Below are 19,028 nucleotides of genomic sequence, written 5' to 3' on the forward strand. Positions count from 1 at the left end.
CCTTGCCCATCCCTTCTATTCATACATCACGGGAGTTTTCCAATTTTTTGCTGGCACGTTCTTTTCTTTTTCTCTTTTTTTTTCTTCTTTTTTTTTTTTACAAGGATATAAATAAAGTCCCGGCAGCCTGAGCCCAATCGCATTACATGGCTGTGAGAGAAACACATGGCTAACATATTGTCCCTCCAGTCAGCGACATGCAGCGCATTTCAATTACAGCTGTGCCGACAGCCTCATAACGACAGCGACACAAAGACTGTCTCTTCCTTTGGCTCTGACTGCACCAGAGCAATGCAAAGCAATCCCCACACAATCCTACAACCTGATGAGGCATCACTGGACTCCAGCTTATTCACAGATTCTGCTAGTGACTGAAGGAAAAAAAAGAGTGAGAGTGAAAAAGAGATTTTGTGTGTGTGTGTGTGTGTGTGTGTGTGTGTGTGTGTGTGTGTGTGTGTGTGTGTGTTTGCATCTGTACTGTATGTCTATGTACGGTACAGTATGAATCCATGCGTGTCTGGCCAGGGGAGGGGAGGAGTCTCTCTTACTGTTCTGCAGTGATGTATCCTTCCTCCTGTGGGATGCACTGCACACCCGCCACCTCCACATTGCCCTCCAGCTCAGAGAAGGACAGACCCAGGTTCAGGCCCTGGATGGTGACCAGTGTGCCCCCCTCCAGAGGTCCCGCCACTGGACTCACCTACGTAGGAAGGAGCATAGACTGTATTTAAGAAGTAGACGTGACGTCACTGGTTTGTGGAGTGCTGTTTTGAAGCCGTGAGTTCTGCATTTTGCCAGTCGCCACCTCGGTTTCTGGCCGTCGCCATCTTGTTTTTTTGCAACCAGAAGTGACACAAGAGGGTGGAGCTAAGTACAACTGAATGCTGAATAAGACATTTTTAGGCGATGATACAAATGATTCAATTAACTTTCATGAATTGAGAACCCACTGTCGACAAAAACGCGGACAATGCCGTGGTAGCAACCTGTCAATCACAAGGTAGCCCCGCCCTAAAGCATACACTGCTTCATTGTTTATTTTACTCTAAATGGGACTATAATGTACTAAATGAACTTGAAACAAGACTTGAAACTAGCGATTGAGACCATAAACTCATGTTTACAATGTTTACTGAGGTAATAAATCAAGTGAATTGTAGAGTCATTTTCTCATAGACTTCTATACAATCAGACCCCTGATGGTCATTAGAAAGAATGCAAGATTAAGAGAGATAAAGAGAGTTTCATTCCAAAATAATAATTAAATGTAATTGGTTACAGTGTCAGTTGAGAGTCACATGGATTAAATGGTTTTCCCAACCCAAGAGGAATATAATTATGTTGACTTTCCAGTTCTGTATAAGTTTTGGGCAGAAATATCAATTTGTTAGCTACTTTAATAGAAAAATACCGACCCTCAAAATGTGTATTGGTTCAAGGATGCCTAAAACCTTCACAACAACCAACACAACCTAGAAGTGCCATTTCAAATGCAACCGGGGCTTCTTTTAAGATTCTCAATTCTTTAGATTCGTTCAAGAATCTAAAGTACCACATGAACTGAATGACCGAGAATCTCCACAGACACACTTCCCACTGTGTAATCTCTATGTAAACATGAAGTAGATTTACCTTAAGTCCCATACTGACAGTTTTTTTTTTTTAAAGCCTTGAAATCCACCATAATTCAAAACAAACTTTACTGAATAATGCAGCGAATAACAAAACCCTGAGAAACCTATTGACAGTGTCCCAGCGGGAAACCTTTGGACCTGCAGAGCAGAACAGGAGCGACACTCCCTCCACTCCCGAGCAGCACTCGGCTGCAGCTCCTTCAGAAACACTAATAATGTGACGGGGACATCAAAGGCTCGCGGCTCTTTGAAGTGCAGGAGCCCTGCATCTCAATGTCTGACCCACTGTGCCTCATTCTGGGGAATGAACAGGAGTTTGTGACATAAAAGATCCATCACCGTTCTCTAAACAGACTCAATTCGTTTAGCTGTCAAGCACTTAAGGTATTCAGCCGGCGTGGGATAAAATACGATATAGTCTCAGGTAAACAGGCACTTGGATGGAAAATTGGAAGGTGGCCACGGAAAAAAAGTGTTTGTTGTTGATATTTTCACAGGAATATCCAACAGGATGTCTAGGCGTATTGTTTGTGGATACTTAGAGGTATGAATACTTGGATAATGGTTGAAGAAACAGGCTTGTGACTGGACATTTATGGGCAGTGGGCTTTTGTTTGAAGCATTTAACCCCAAAACTCTCTCAGAAAGTAAACAGCAGAACTCTAATGGTGCTTTCTGGAAGTAAAAGCTATTAATTATCTCCACGGGAAAAGTCGTTATGCTGACAATATACAGTATATGCATAGGAACCAAAACTATGGTTTGTGTACCTGTAGAGAGTTTACTCCCACATTTCTATTATTATGGTGACACTTATGGATCTACTCAAATAAAAGTAGTGATAGAGTAGTTTCAGCTACTGGAACAAATTCCTTCATCGCCTCACACCTCAGTCAATGAGTTTGGCTTTTTTTATGTATTGCTAACAACACTGAAACAAGACTTTGCATTCCTTGCATCTTTAACTTAAAAGTTTCTGAACAAATGACCACAATGTCACGATTGCTTTCAACTGATTTGCCAAGTTCAAGATGTAAAATTGTGATTCCTTGGAGTTTCTGAAATATGGTATTGCTGCTCTGTTGTTTTAATTGGAATGAAGCGTCGCAAAGTCATCGGAAAGCTGAAAAAAATCTGAGACCAGTAAGGCGTCAGTTTGTAGCTTCATGTCAGTGGCTTAAATAGAAAACTTGTAGCCTGTTGCTGTGTCGCCGTAGTGTGAACACACCAATCATAAGTTTCTGTACTAACAAAACGCAGTTAGCCTGTTCTTATTGCTATTTAAGGACACAACTACATCAACGTTCGCCCGAGCAACACTTCAACAGCGACTCGCCAACAAAGTAGAATGCCAAGTTTGGTCGTTTTGTTCCTTTTGTCGCTCATAATGTGAAAGAAAATGTGTTCATTGTCATATGCATACAGGTACATACATGAAATTTGACTTCTTCATTCAAACCATCCTAAGCATTAGTGGAGGGCTGCTGTAAAGCACTCGCGGAGCAACTTGGGGTTCAGCATCTTGCTATGGGACACTCCAGCATGCAGACAGTAGGATCAAGGATTGAACCACCAACCTTGTGTTTAAAGGATGATCCACTCTACCCACTGAGCCACGGCCACCCATAGCATGAGAATGACAAATGCGTATAACACTCCCAACCACCAGAAACTACTCATTCTAGTTAATTACTTGGCTAAAGGAACTCACATCTATATATATTTAAGCCTGGCAGCTTGACGGGATTGACTGACCGGGCAAACAAACAAACAACTGACCTCAGTGATGCGTGGGTTGGTACACTTGACATTCCTGGCAGAAAGGTCCAGCCAACGGCTCGCATAGGGGGAGATGGGAGGACAGTGCTGCCTCATGGTGCATCGGCCCTCGCCGCTGCACCAGCCACACTGGAACTTCCTCTCCGCCCGCAGACACATGCCACAGCTGTCCCGCTGGGCACTGCACTTGTAGAGGTGCACTGTGGGACACCGCAGAGGATCTCTGGTCAGTTAAATAAGTCATTTCGCATGTCAATATTGAGGTTTTTGAAGAATATCGCCGGTATGAATAGCTTATAAATCAAATGTCAGCCATAGAATATGCTGTAAAAGCACCAGCAGGGAGTCATGTGACAATTCGATTTAGTCAAACTGATTCACACATTCTTAAACAGCAGGTATTTACAGTCAATTCTATAAAAAATATTAATAACCGCCTACAACCGTGGAGTCAACTTGAGAATTCACCTAAATTCATAAAAAAGAATGTTTGTTTAAATTATTAAGGAAAAAAGATGGTGAGGTAATCCAATAAACCTTTCTTTGAAGTCTGTCTCCTACAGCCTCTCTCCTGTAAGTAGCCTGTATTTATGCCCATATAAAGTAACTTGCCTGCGTAATGAAAAGGCCTGTTGAAATTCATGGCTATCACTTTGTATATCCTTGGCAATGGGGATGCATTTAATGCATAACCCACAATGAAAACTGACAAACACATTTTCTCGTATGATGACAGAGAGGACAACCAAGAGCAGCCGCGAGAGCCAAACTGAGCAAATATGAAGATTCACCCTTCACCCCTCCAGGCACACAAGTGATTGGGTGTTTTTTGATAAGACTCCCTGCTATTGTGAACTTTCTCTAAAGGCCCTTTGGGAGCCTTGAAGTGGTCTCTATGACCCATCTATACCCCGTGGATTGAGCGCTTTACACTTCTCTGGCCTGGCAGTGATGGATGGCAGAGGCACCTTTAATCTTCTCGGGATTGTCGATGATGAAATTGCCGTTCCATACGATGGAGAGGTCCACTGCCAGGTCACTGATCTTCACACCCTCGTACAAGTACTGAAAAGCAGAGACATATAGTGAGGGAGTGAGCGGTAAGTGGATCCAGAGAGAGAGAGAGAGAGAGAGAGAAAATCAAAGCGAGACAGAGGATAGAATGAAAAAGAAACAAAGTCAGAGTGGAGGAAAATGAGGGAATGAAAGGGCAGAAGAGGGACGAGGTTCTTAACCATCTGTCATTTCTGCCATGGTTGCCTGCTCCTCTACTCTTTGACATGTAGGGACGCAAACCCTGTCTGGGTGCGGCCAATCATCCACATCTGAGGAAAATGGCCTTTTCATTCACTGTCACAGAGCGGCAGGTATGCTTTGCATTGAAATTTAGCCTGCCATTTGCATTGCGCAACAAACATCTCCTGTGTTCATCCCAAACCTGTGACTTTCTGTCGGGACATCCCCTTTTCGCTTGGCGAACGTCGAGATGTTAGTCAGACAATGTGCAGCTTACGGGACACGGTGGTGTTGAATTCAGTCTTTCCATCTTTTTCACTTTACCCATACACATTTTTTTTCTAACCTTTCCTTCCCTTGTCGGTCTCCTTTCCCTCGAATGCCACGCACCTTTCGCCATCACTCTCACTTTCCCTCTCCTCTGCTTTCTCCTCAGTATGCTCAACGCATCAGGCGGCATGATGTACCCTATGCACCTTGCCTACACAGCATCCAAGCTGTCTGCCTCATTTGACAGCTGTGAGACTCCCACTGGGAGTGTTTGAGGTCATACCGAGCTGTTCTGGCACTGCACGCTGGTGCTGTTGAAGCGCAGCGCTGTGACACGGTGGATGACACCCTGCACGTGCACCACGCACTCGTAGCCCCGCTGGCCAGACTGCGGCTGCGGGAGGTTTCGGGCCCTCAGCGTAATGGGTCGGACTTCACCGGCCGGGAGGAGGATTTCCCCAGAGTGAAGGAGCTGAGGGCAGTCCTGTGAAAACAGCGTGCAACCACACATAATTGTATTATTCACAGAAAGAGAGTACGCATTCTTTCATGTTGTCCCTGCTGTTTGGTCTTTATATTACCCATGCATAATAATAATAATCCCTTCGGAGATTAATTGAGTTATCCTTCTAATCTACACTATCTAGTTAACTATTTTTACTATGTATCTTTTTCTGTCAATGTATGTAATCTGTGTCAATATAATAATACAAACATGAAGGACTGCAGGTATTAATGGGGCAAACAAATCCCTATTTATTACATATCTTTTAATCCATAGTAATAATGATGCTATTTTTCCATCAGTCTTCAACTTTGGTCCAAACTGAAATATCTCAGCAACTATAGGATGGATTGCCATGAAATTTGGCATATACATGCATGGTACCCAGAGGATGAATACTAATGACTTTGTTGACATTTTCCACTTATCCAGTAAAATATAAAAAAATCTACTGGATGGGCTGTTGCAAACTTTTGCACAGATATTCAAGGACTTTGGTGAGTCCCGGACTTTTCCTCTTCCGCCACCATGAGGTTGTTTTTTCCATTTGATTTTGATTGACATGAAATGTGGTACAGACATTCCTGTCAGGAAAAGCTGAAGTAACTGACTTATGATGCCCTGACTTTTCTAGCACCATCATCTTCATCAAATTTCAGATTGTCCAGTACTTTGGCATATTGTGGTTGTTGTTGTGAGCATGTTAGCATTTAGCTCAAAGAAGCATTGTGCCTTTAAAAACAGCTGCCAGCATGTCTGTAGACTCGTAATAGTCTTACATTTAGGCTACACTTTAATCAGCTAACTGTAGCTCTCTTTACGTTAATGGTAATGCACAGTCAATGTACCTCTGAGGCGTTGACTCTGCCCTCCTGGAAAGAACAGCTGCTGGGGTCATGGGTGCACAGGTTGCGGTATTTACACCAGTGGCAGCGAAAAGTGCTGTTTACACAGGACAGACACCTGCAGGGACAAATGAATTACTACATGACATGCACAATTTTTATAATTCCGCCTGTATATTGAGTTGCTCTGTATTTACATATGTAAAAAAAAAAAAAAAAAAAGGTTTATCCTTTTTATTCCCTACTCATCACCTACATCTTCCTCTCCTGTGTGAAGATGATTGAAAAGAGGAGACTGATTAAGGATCACACCTTTCAGCTCGATTTATAATGTCAGTGTGTTTCACTGAAAGATCAAATGTCCTCATTTTCTATGCAAACAGCAATGAATGGTGGTCTTTTTGTCAGGGATGACAATCAATAACCTGAGGTATGAAGTCTTGGAAGGAGAGTCCCTGTCACTTATAGCACTCTTAATCAATTTAAAGTAAAAAAAAAAAGGTGTTGGACAAAAAGATGTACAGGGCCTGCAGTGTCTTTGTCCTGATAATTTCATAATTATTTTTTTACACACCCTTGCTTATATTTCTGGTTTTTGACTGCAATGAAAAACAGTACTTTTCATCCGTCCAACTCTGGCTTGTACACAAAATCTAGAATGAAAAGTGACAACTGGATATCTGATGGGTAGAATTGCGGCACATCTTTGGCTCAGATTTGGTGAACGGCAGCCAGCGGTCAGTTGTGGATTAAAGTTGTGCTGAACCCTGTCAGACTGGATTTCATCACATTTTATTCAGCAAACAGAGAGCTGATGGTGATACAACTTTGGTTGGAGGACTTAGAGAGGTGAGGAAGTTCCGAGAACAGAGATGGGTGATGCACAGCTGTTGATATACCAGAAGAATGGAACATTTTCCTGTGGGGGGCTACGCAGGCTTTGCTGTGTATAATAGAGGTGTGCGGAAAACAGATCCGTGCTCTTTTAAAGTCATGTTCTTCCGAAATTGGTCATGCAATAAGATGAAACCATGAAGAAACTATCAGACCACTAGCAGCACTCCAATACTGCGGCTCATAGCAAGCTACGAATGCCAATAAATGTAGTGCAGCGCCATTACATTTTGATATTAATTAGCTGCCCAGGGCCAGTATGGACATAAAAATGTGTGGGTGTGTGTGAGAAAGAAATTTAGGGGGTTGGGTATTAATAGAACTGGACTGGCAGTGAGCTGCAAACATTGGATAATTAATTATGGAGGTTGATGTGATGCTGAGGTTGTGGCGGTGCTGGGGGGATGTGGAGGAAGAGTTGCTGGGTGAAGAGTGTGTTTGGCTTGAAATATTAATCACAGGAGTTCACAGGGTCACCCCGCAGCTAATGGAGGCCGTATCGGTGTGGTGGGGATGTGATGAGCCTCCGACTGTTTCTTTCTAATGGCTTAATACGGTTATATTAGGGCATTCATGTCGCCGTCAAAGAGCATTTTGAATAGGTGGCATGTGTATCCACTATGGGCTAATTTCCAAGGTTTGGCTATGAATGCACCATCAATCAAATGTTCCCTCCTAGAGTGAACTTATTGTATATCCCTGCATCCAGCTTTTGTGCACTCGTGACTCACGGCGCAGTCGAAGGTTAGTGAAGTGTGCATGAGAGGCTGTCAGTTCAAATCTCTGTAACACCTCAAAAAACTAAAGGAATCATTACTTGCCCTCCCTCAACTATCCCTGTCCAACAATGTGGACAAAAATTTTTTAAAAAAAAAGAAGAAGAAAATTCATGATGAAAGTCTGTTGGAGTAACTAATTCAACGTTTGGCCTTTCTGGAGGTTTGTTAAGCTGTGAAAACTCATAAAGTTTCTGATTTGCAGACACCTTTTATAGCTGACAAATGCTGCTAATTGGCATTCATCCTAATAAGATCCACCTTTTGTAGCAGTGCTTGTAATTGCCATTCAGCTATACAGCATACATTAGCATAATGGCTCAAAGTCAAAGCAGCTCCCCTGCCCAGTCGAGAAATTTATATTGGCAAGACAAAACAGATGAGTATTTAAATAAAGCCCTCGTTAATTTACAGTATTTTATCCACCCTCAAGGCAACGGAGCGAGGCTATCAGATCTAAAATGTCTCAACACAAACAGTTGTCTGGCTGGGACGCTCAGGACAAAGTCAAGTCAGAAAGGGGTGTGTGAGTCTGCTGCTTATCTAATCAGGGCTCCTCAGGGACTGCTGGCCTACAGCGAAGCACACTCTGTTGCACCAGTAGAGCTGCTCAGCTATGAACACTGTGGGTCTGCTATGTAGTTTCCAGATGTGAATATGTATACGGCATTGCATACAAAATAGCATATATGCTTTAGGTATAAAACCAATAAATATCACCGGGGATTTTTTTTTTGGAGCAACTACCAGAAAAAATGTAGTTATTAGTATTTGAAGCTGCGAGCAATAAGCCACACAAACTGCCAGTTTCAGCAAAGTCGAAGCAAACGGGCCAAGGCAAATGCATCATGTTGATTTGAATGAAACCTGACAGATAAATTGAACACTGAGGTTATCTAACAGCCCAATCTTAAGTAGAGTTGTGAGCATCAGTACATCATTGCCCTAAATCAAGTAGTGCTCCTCCGTCTATTGAACAAATCAAAGACGCGGGGGGGGGGGGGGCAGCTGGACTCACGTCTGATGGGTGCTGCAGTTGTAGAACTTCACCTCTGTGCTGGCGACCATCTGACCTGTCTCCTTTGAGTTCAGACGAAGCTCTACACCAGCCCAGTCTGAGAGAGAGAGAGAGAAAGAGAGCGAACATGATGAGTGAAAGGATGGGGAGAGGGAATTAAAATGATGCAACAGAGAGAGAGAGAGAGAGAGAGAGAGAGAGAGAGAGAGAGAGAAAGAGAGAGAAAGAGAGCGAGAGAGAGAAAGAGAGAGAGAAAGAGAGAGCGAGAGAGAGAGAGAGAGAGAGAAAGAGAGAGAGAGAGAGAGAGAGAGAAAAAAAGGAAAGGTGAAAGAACGAAAACAATGAGGGAAAAGAGGAGGTCAAAATGAAAAAAGAATGGTTAATACTTTTATCGCACTTCTGTAAAGAGCCACCTGGTGTCTGCGTCTCTGCCAGGGCATTTTGCTGTTGTCGTGAGGAAAACCTTCAGTCATAAACTTCAATCGAAGGATTACTGTATATGCTCTGAGTAAATCCTACTGCTCCTTGGTACTTACGGAGCTCCTTGGATAAACAAAAAATGCAAGGTGGTCCATCTGAAAGGCAAGCTGGGTTTTTTTTGGGTGTGTGTCTGGAATATTGATATTAAAAGTTCTTCACCTGACATTGGCATCGCCATCAATTCGTTTTTTGTTTGTTTGTTTTGACACGAGAGGCGTCTGAGCTCACCTTGTCCTTCTGGTATCTGAGGGACCTCCTTCCCGGCCGGCGACAGACACATGACCCTGTTCCCATTGACGTGACCGCCCACCTGGGCCTGCCGGCCAAATGAACAGGTGATTCCAGCAGAAAGGTCTGGAACATTATTCACCTCCAGCAGAAGCTTAAAAGAAAAGCAGAGGGCGAAGATGTTAATGGGCTGAAACTTGAGACCGGCCAGGTTGATTGGTACATGTGCCATGGTGAAAACCAAGACAGTGCTAACAGTTTCGGTTTTAACCTGCTATATTAGGGTGGCTAATAGGAATAATAGACCAGCAACTTGGGCGGTAAGTAGCCCAGAAGTTTAAGTGGACTAAGTGGCCCAAAGGTTGAGTCCACTATGTATTATAATTCTTACAGTACATTCGGAAAGCACGACAAAATGGCAAACTTGATTTTGAACACAGCCCGGGCTAAACAGCATTTTGTTTCCTCTGGCTCTGTCCAAAGATGACAACATCTGCACTTCTCAAACTCACTAATTAACACGTTAAATCTTGGTTTATATATGTACTAAAGTGAGGGAAGTTACTGCTCCTGGCCAAGAAATGGCCCCACAACCCCCTTTGTGAAACCATAATCCATTGTTTTTACATTTCTGTTTCTGTACGGACTGAACAAACGAGACCTAAGATGTTAATCAGTGAGTTTAAGAGGTGCTGATAGTCAGTTTGCTGCTTCCCCTGTTTTACTGTGCAAAGCTAAGTGCAAAGCTAAGCTAATCTAAGTGGCTGTTGGCTCCAGTAGTATATTTAACACACTGATACGAGAGTGGTATTAATCATCTAATTCTCGGCAAGAAAGCAAATAAGTATACTTCCCAAAATGTCGAACTATTCCCTTAATTAAGATAATCCTCAGCATTAACTGTACTCCACTCCTCTGTGCTCTTGGCTACTGTACAAAAAACAGTTGAATTAAGCTTTTAGGTAATGCAATCAACCTTTTGGCAGATGACAGCGTAAACAACTCTCACGTCATCTCCCCCAGCATTTGTCTCTCATCCCACAGTACATGTATTTAAACCACAATAAATAGATCAGATGTCTACTCTCTCGCTCTCTCTCTCTCGCTCTCTCTCTCTCTCCTTCTCTCTCTCTCGCTCTCGCTCTCTCTCTCCCTCTCTCCCTCTCTCTCTCTCTCTCTCTCTCTCTCCCTCTCTCCCTCTCTCTCTCTAATCCAATCTTCTCTACCAGGCTTCTACTTACTGTACATGTGGCTGCTGTACAAGGCTACTCTCAGTGATTGCTCATAAACATTGTGAGTGGAGTGACAGAGCAGTGATTGGTGGGATGATAAGCGGACTCACAGGGACACTATGTGCTGATACAGCAATGCTGTCCGGGTGAGCGATGACCTTCACACAGCGGTCAATGTCCGTGGCGAAACGGAAGGTCTCGTCCGCCCTCAGACACCGATCCCTCCTTGAGCACCTGTGGAGCAAAAGGGACTCATTATTAAATATTCATAAAACAGTTTTGACCGAATTATGGCCAGCAAATGCTCAGGTTTGTATTGAATTGGTCCGGCAGTCCACCACTTTGTCGACAACTACTGGATGTACTGTCATGAAAGTGTCACGTTTTTAGTTGTGACTCAGCAACTGTTGGTCAGAGTGTTCTGAAATTGGGTTCAGTCTCAGGATGAACTTGAATCATTTTGGTGACTTTTCATCCTCCACCAATCATTAAGTCAAAATTCCAGTTCGTCCAAAACTTTGGTTTATTACAAAACACCTGCGAAACTAATGACATTCCCATCTTCCCAGCTGTAAAGTGTGCTAATTAGCAAATGTTAGCATGCTGAAGTTAAACCGAGATGGTAAACATGGTAAACATTACACAATTATAGTTACTGTGAGGAACTCTTAATTTTTTAACTGGTTATGAAACTGTCTTAATGTATACTGATTGACCTACATAAGTAAACGAGACCATCAGAGAGAAGATTGTCTATTTCTACATAGTTATTCTTAATGTTGTCATCGGCGCAACGAGTCGGATTCCGCACAAAATCAGACGACGCCGTGCAGGTTCACCGGTTGGCAGCGACCAACCGACGGTGGACAGACCCAGATCCGGCTTTGCTGCAGCCTCACACAGGGACCACCAAAATCGAAACAAAATGAAGGTTCCTCATAGTAGCTTTAAACATCAGCTTGTTAGAATGCACTTGAACACACTACACGCGATGACCATGTTTTGATTGTTTTGGATGATTGATCATTTCCTCCACACGGCTGTTAGTCAGATCAGATGCTTGGTCAGATCGTTCCCTTTATATTTTTAATATACTTTTCTGCAGAGCACATTACACTGAGTGCAACTGTTGAATAAGCTTCAGCTCCTAAATCCCAACAGGCAATTAAAAGTAAGAAGTGAAAGGGTTGGCACCATAGTGCGACCTTAGAATAACCGTGTAAGAGAGAAGTAGACTACATTTAAAGTTATGGCAAGGGATGGAAAGGATTTCTAAAACTTTGAATAATTTGTCCAGTTTCAGAAACAGGGATTTGTTGTCGAGATAGTTTTTTAATGTGGTTGTATTGATACTGATTTCTTTGAAAGAGGCATTGTCGGAGTTAGGTCTCTGCAGGCTCAGATAGTAACAGGCATTAAAAAGAACAAAAATCTCTCAGCCGTAGAGTTAAATCGTAATGGAGAACTCGGAGAGTCTTTTGGCTGAACACCATCATCTCTTTCTTTTAACATTGTAATGCGCACAGCGAGGGGAGATAGTACTTAATACACTCTCAGATGCTGCTGAGGGGGTGGCACCTCCTGAGAGAGCTCAAAGAGCGCCGAGGCCTCGGCTGTAATTACAACACAATAAAAAGGCGGAATGGAAACGCGGTGACAGCTGTTGCCGGCTCGGCTCCTTCAGGCGGAGACCGGAGCCACAGGAGTATAGACAGTCACCTTCTGACCGCCCATCAACTGAAGTGCCTCCGAAAACAAAAAAGGGACACCTTTCATCTCAGACTGTCTTTCATTGCCTTTTATTTTGCCTCCTTTATTCGCCGCGTTTTGTCTGATGGAGCCATTTGTTCCCTTTTCCCGTCAGGCTGTGCGCCTCTTCAGCTACGCCCCCCCCCCCCCCCCCCCCCCCCCCCCCCCCCTCAACACACTCTGTCAGATGGGTGCTCTCGCACATCGTGCCAAGGGTGGGAAAGTGAGACCCTGAAAGAGGTCTACATGAAACTCTTTGAGACTCATTCAGAGGCTGTAAAAAGAACCCAATCAGGATTTATTGGACAGAAAAATAAAGTAGCCTCATTCTGCAATGTGAGGGATCATGATTCACTTTGGGTTACTTTAGGGAACAGCAGCCTATCTATTCACTGATAAGTGTAAGGCATTAATTCAAATAAACAGTGTAATGGGACTTGCAGACAAAGTCAGCACTCCGGGGGGGGGGGGGGCGACTACTGTTTAATGAGGCAATTTGGATTAAGACAAAACATGTTTTTTTCCCTCTCACTTCACTGACAATTTGATAACACTGAGAGCTGCAATTTAAATAATGCTGATCATCATCAAGATATTGCTCGCTGAAATACAGGCGTCATATGATGAGACCGGGGTAAATCCCCGGCTGAGGTCAGCGAACTAACTCCGCCGCTGTTTGAGAAACACCGCGTTTTATTCGCCTGAATCCCCTTTTCTCCATATCGAGGTATTATGCAAGCTAACCTGGGGGTCAGATAATTAAGATGGAAGAGATAAGCTTGCTCCGTCAGGTCCAAAATGTTCCCCGGGTATGTAGACGTGCAGTTTGTGCACCCGCAGCGACTGACTAATCCCTTCCTCTGCCATTAACACCAGTCCCCCCCCACCCGCCCGACAGACAATAACATCTGCAGTTTCTGCTGTCCTGAATATCTCTATTTTAGGAGGGATCGCGCTGTCCAACAACCGCTTCCCGGTTTTCCGTTTGTCCCGCCAGCTGTTGGTAACGGTGAACTCCAAGGGAGCACAATATCTGTGTTATATTAAAATGCACAAATCACATGACCACGTTCTTACCCTTATTCATGGCTTTCTAAAAGCTGTTTGGTAAACATTAATGTTGTGGTTTTAATCCCTCGGCTGTGATGCTAGTACGCGAGCATCATGGGAGTACACGGAGGAGACAAGACTCACATGTTGAACAGGACACACCAGCCACAGTGGGGGTCACCAGAGCTCAGACACTCAGCACATGTGCCGTACTGCTCACAAGCCTCCACGGGGACCTGAGCCACCTAAACCAAAAGAAAGACAGGGAGGGTCAAAGCACACGTTCAGGAAAGATACACAGATACATTAGTAAAAACAGACAAAAAAAGTATAAAGACTGCATTGTTTTCCATTGGCTTGTTTCAATAAACTGTTTTAGCATCTGTAAATGTATGAACGTGATTCCAGTGGCAGTCAAATTGAATTTACTGCACACACAAAAAATGGTCCTTTTGTTGTGTATGTTGATCCACATCAGACAAGTCTTTATTTTCAAGCCTTTCTGCATTTTCACCTTCACTGTGTAGTCTACAGCGGAGTTGTAACTCGACTCCTTTACAGCTGAAAGCGAACATGAAACCTTAGAACAAAGCAGATATCTGGAAGTGCAAATCATAACACAAGGGCCGCAAGAGGGAAACTAAACTTCAAACCTCAGACAATCGCTTGGAAGCTACAAAAGTATTGAGAACTGAACACACAGGGGGCGGGCCTGCCCCCCAAGGCAATGGTAGGGGAAACACCGGGGCATATCTAGCGCCTCCACACGGTGACTGGCAGCTAACGGTGATAACGACAACAGTGCTGACAGAGCTAACGGTGTTGACCTGAGGGTGAGCACTTCGCGTCAGCGCCGACGCTGTCGGTGTGGAAGGCATTATCAGCTGTGACCGCCATATGAGAGCAATGCAGGATTGGGGCCATTAGCTGGCCAACTCTTGACGACACAAAAATGCTAAATACATGCATGCAAATATCATATGTTTAGGGCTTTTATTGTGAAGGTAAAAACAGAAGGAGTGGATCTTGTATGCTCTGCCTTTATCAAGATTGACAGGAGTAATAGAGTTTGCCGTCTCAATAGTTCCGCACAAAGTGATTGGTTAGAATATGACATAGAATAATATGATATTTGCATTCTGTTTGAAAGTACAGTTTACAGTAAAAATATAAATTAATCTGTCAAAAAAAAAGCCTGGTGTGTAAGTGGCTGCCTTTAGTGTGATAGAAGTAAAAAAAAAAAAAAAGGGCGCCATGGACTGGAAATAATGTCGACGAAGGCATTCAACCAAAACATCCTGATGAAATAATAAGCAGTTCTGATGAGGAGAGACCAAATCCCATTTCATCATGTCCATTTTGCAACATATGGAAGCCTCATCACTGCTCACACTGTAGAGTTTCTCTGAGGAAAACCACTCCATTTTTCTACTTCCTGCTGCTGACACAAACATGCAGCACTGTGGTTTTTGCCTAAAGATATTTTGTTCCTCAGATGTCAGAAAGCACATAAAATGAAAGCACAACTTTTCTTTGAAACATTTGATAAAGTGATAAAGTATGTTATTGCGCTATAGCATGCCAGCTTGTGGCCCTCTGCCATAGTAATTACACTGGAATAATTCAATATTGTAATTGAATGTCTCTCAATGGAATCGTTACGGGATGAAATCATATCCAGATATATATATATATATATACGTATATATATACGTATATAATACGTACGGTATATATATATATATATATATATATATATATATATACGTATATATATATATATATACGTATATATATATATATATATATATATATATATATATATATACGTATATATATACGTATATATATATATATATATACGTATATACATATATATATACGTATATATATACTTGATAATGTTGTGTTCAGTGCTAAATTAAATGACAAAATGAGAAAAATAACACATTCTGACAAGAATATACAAAAATATGCTTTACCATGCAGTTATTTCACATAATTCACATTTGTTTATTGAGCTTGCAATGTCGTAATATATAAATATCATTATCGTTATATGAAATCTCCCAGTCCACATTATAGGTTTATGCTGCTATTTTACACACACAGGAGCACACAAGCAAAAAGACGGACAACCATGCACTGTACAACTGCTGAAACCGCAATGTGTGAATGTCTGGCAAAGCATGAGCTCTCCATGACGGCCAGCACCAGCCCTGCACTCAGCTGCAGCTTGTGCCCGCTTGTTTTATACTTTATAATTATTCAAGGTCTGGATGTATGATGCAAGCAATTTCCTGATGTAAGCAATCACAAATGAAGAGTGGATTATGGATTAGAGCGTCTCCGGTGCTCCTGATAGCATAAGTGGGTGCTCTCTCAGGTCTGTGTTGGCAAAAAATGGATTATCTGCTTCTCCCAATGAAATAACTTTCTCTTTTTTTCCAGCAGTTCAGAACCCAATAGGTGCATTCCATTAGCAAAATGATTTTGCAGCACAGGAGGGGCTGAATTTCTAAATCCATACAGGACGCAGTGGGAATAACCCATGAATTGTTGTGGATGGGAACTCATCTAAAATAACAAAGTTGGTCTTTGGCCGTTAGGAAGCGTGACCTTTACAAGGGGAGGGCTGTGGATCTTCTGCTTTCTGCTGCCCCGCTAAGAATCAAATGTGAAGCTCTCGCTGCACATAAGAGTTGATGTTTAGTGGAACTGACCTGAGCAGGAACGCACTGTGTTGAATCCAAATAAGATCAAAAGACATGACCTTAGGTTTTATGTTGACAAGGTATAAAAAGCGTAGCAGCTCAGCATGTGAATTAGAATCGGTCACATTGTATAGTTAACACGTCGGCTTAAAAATTATAGAGACTATCGATAATTGAGAGACTGCCTTCACACAACTCTCAACATGGCGATGGCTGAGCCGGCAGCTTGAAGCTAACGGTGCTAACAGCATGAACAGTGCAAACAGAGCTAACAGTGTTAACCTGGGGGGGGGGCACCGGAGGGGGTGGGCACTACACTTCCGCGACGACGCTGTGGGTCCGGACATTGATGCTTTGTTCTATAATACAAAATATATCAGTAAATCACACTTTTACGTGTCTAAAAAAAGGTGAATGCTAACAAGTGGCTAAATGAAACTACAAAACGTCATCACACATACAGTGCAAGTTTTCCTTCTAGTGTGTCCAGCTCAATGACTGTCACCAGATAATACATGTTATAAATGCAATGATAGAAGTTGACCTGAATGTCATGTTGACTTTTCTGGTTGAACCTAAATTTAATGACACAGTTTTTCATTGAAAGTTCATATTGTGGAGATGAGTTTCACTTCTCAGTGTAATGAATATACGATGTCCTTTTATCATCTTTCTACAATCGTGGATTACTGAATTAACCCTTCATCCTCAGTTTATGCTCAATGTACTGTCAATCATTCATGATCAGTAGTATTATTTTATCAAGCTTTTTTTTTTGTCTTGTCTTCTCTGAGATAATTTCTCCGGGAGAAACTGATTATTTAAAGCAAACACAGAAAACCAATGACCACCGCTCCCAAGAAAGTGAGAGATCTCAGTCTGGCTGCCTTTTGAATGATCGTCAGCGTTGTATCCTGGCAGGGTCGGATGATAACGTCCACTTTTCCGGCTCTGGGAATTACAAAATCCTCATCTTTTCACCACATCTAGGATGACCTCACACTAATGCTCGATCTTATCATCTTATCAGCTCGCTATCGCTTTAACACTTTCATCCGGATTTACTGGAACTTTACGAATGCTGTCAGATGAGCATGCAGGCTTTTAGACCTCTGCACTACTGTTATCCTATTTCCTAAGTCTGGCTCTGGAAAATCCACAGCCATCACTAGATACTTACGGTCAGAGGGTTCTCTGGTCATATCTAGGATTTTGTGTTTTTAGGATACAGCAAGAAAAGTTTGTTTTTAGTTGTATTTTTATTTTTCCATCATTGGTATAGAGACATTGGCTTCACTTTATTGCAGATCACTATTAACTTTCTCAAAGCCTGTTAAGTGCACATGCTGTACAGGAAACACAAATTGGTGTGAAGCTGATCTTACTGATATTTATTGTCACAATAGCAGTAAACTACCAGGACACACCTCCAACAACCAGCGTTAAATAACACCTGAACAACATCTGCTGGGAGTTCATCAAAACTAATTAGCCGGCGAGCAGATAAGTTGAAACAGTGCTGATAAATGGTTGTAATGTCCATTATCTGTAATGCAGTGGAAACCGCTTATAGTGAGCAAATTTACAGTTATCAACCGTTTATATGGATAAAACAATTTGGTACAGAATTATTCCTTTACAAATGCTGTTTAAATCATTTGCTTATCAAGTTGTCCGCCTACAGGGTTCTTTTTGGGTCTTTTTCATACATGACAACACATGGAATTTAAAAAAAAATCTACAGTAATTCTTTGTTCTTTTCCTTAACTCCAATGATACTTTGCCTCGTGGTAACCTGTCTGCTTCTGGACCAGAGCAAGAGTGATTTTCTTTCAACAAGAAACGTAGTCTCCTTGAAGTTTATGACAAACCGCCAAAAACGGGCAAAAGAGATGCAGCCGTGAAACTTGCTGTGCCAGGCTTGTCATAGCTGCCAGTGATGGAGACAGAATACGAATGCCAACGGGGAAAAGCACCTGTTGTTGAAGCTGTACTGTAATTCGAAACAGTCAGTAAAATTCAGTAAATCCGTTTCATTACTTTATATTCATGTAATACATGTACAAATGTCAATTAGATGCTAATCTGCATGAGAATCATCCGCTTATAGCAATCAATTTGTCCCGGACAGACGTGATCACTATAAAAGATTTACACTGTACAATGTAAACTTGACTGAACCTAATTAATCATATAACTTCCAGTTAAAAATGTAGCACATTTGGAACAATACTGATGGTGTTGGTAGACGGTGAGCTTGTCTGATCTGAGCTGTGGGGGTGTGTTAGAATTTTTTTTTAATGGTTGGGAACTACTGCTGTAGTGACAGACAGACAGACAGGCAGACAGGCAGACAGGCAGACAGGCAGACAGAGGTGGAGAGAAACAAAGAAGTGGATGGGTGCATTCATTTAACATTTTGGAGAGTGGCAGTTTGGGAGATTGCCCTGGAAAAACCCTGCAGCAGTTTCCCCTCTTCTTGAAGGTTTAAAGCCTTCGCCATCATTTCACAGACAGACGAGTGACATTCAGCGAGGTGAATGTGTGTTTGGATGCCGAGCATTTCTATTCTTAGAAATGATCAAACTAAAGGCACGCAGTGATGAAGAAAGATTAAC

The 19,028-nt window shown here is 42.4% G+C and overlaps 1 protein-coding gene across 1 annotated transcript in view; it reads right to left on the reverse strand.

Annotated features, from left to right (window-relative positions):
- LOC137873990 (plexin-A2-like) overlaps positions 1–19,028 on the reverse strand; it is a 76,018-nt gene that overhangs the window by 26,101 nt on the left and 30,889 nt on the right. Inside the window, exons 5-13 of the mRNA XM_068712538.1 lie at positions 13,841–13,941; positions 11,008–11,131; positions 9,666–9,819; positions 8,958–9,054; positions 6,273–6,387; positions 5,203–5,403; positions 4,382–4,478; positions 3,414–3,613; positions 549–700 (exon numbers count right to left, since the gene is read on the reverse strand). Coding sequence (XP_068568639.1) covers positions 549–700; positions 3,414–3,613; positions 4,382–4,478; positions 5,203–5,403; positions 6,273–6,387; positions 8,958–9,054; positions 9,666–9,819; positions 11,008–11,131; positions 13,841–13,941 — 1,241 coding nt within the window. The remainder of the gene's footprint in view (positions 1–548; positions 701–3,413; positions 3,614–4,381; positions 4,479–5,202; positions 5,404–6,272; positions 6,388–8,957; positions 9,055–9,665; positions 9,820–11,007; positions 11,132–13,840; positions 13,942–19,028) is intronic.

Source organism: Cebidichthys violaceus, unplaced genomic scaffold (assembly GCF_023349555.1).
Source record: "Cebidichthys violaceus isolate CVI_PGR_0920_01 unplaced genomic scaffold, fCebVio1.0.p SCAF_17, whole genome shotgun sequence".
In the NCBI taxonomy this organism is placed as follows: domain Eukaryota; kingdom Metazoa; phylum Chordata; class Actinopteri; order Perciformes; family Stichaeidae; genus Cebidichthys; species Cebidichthys violaceus.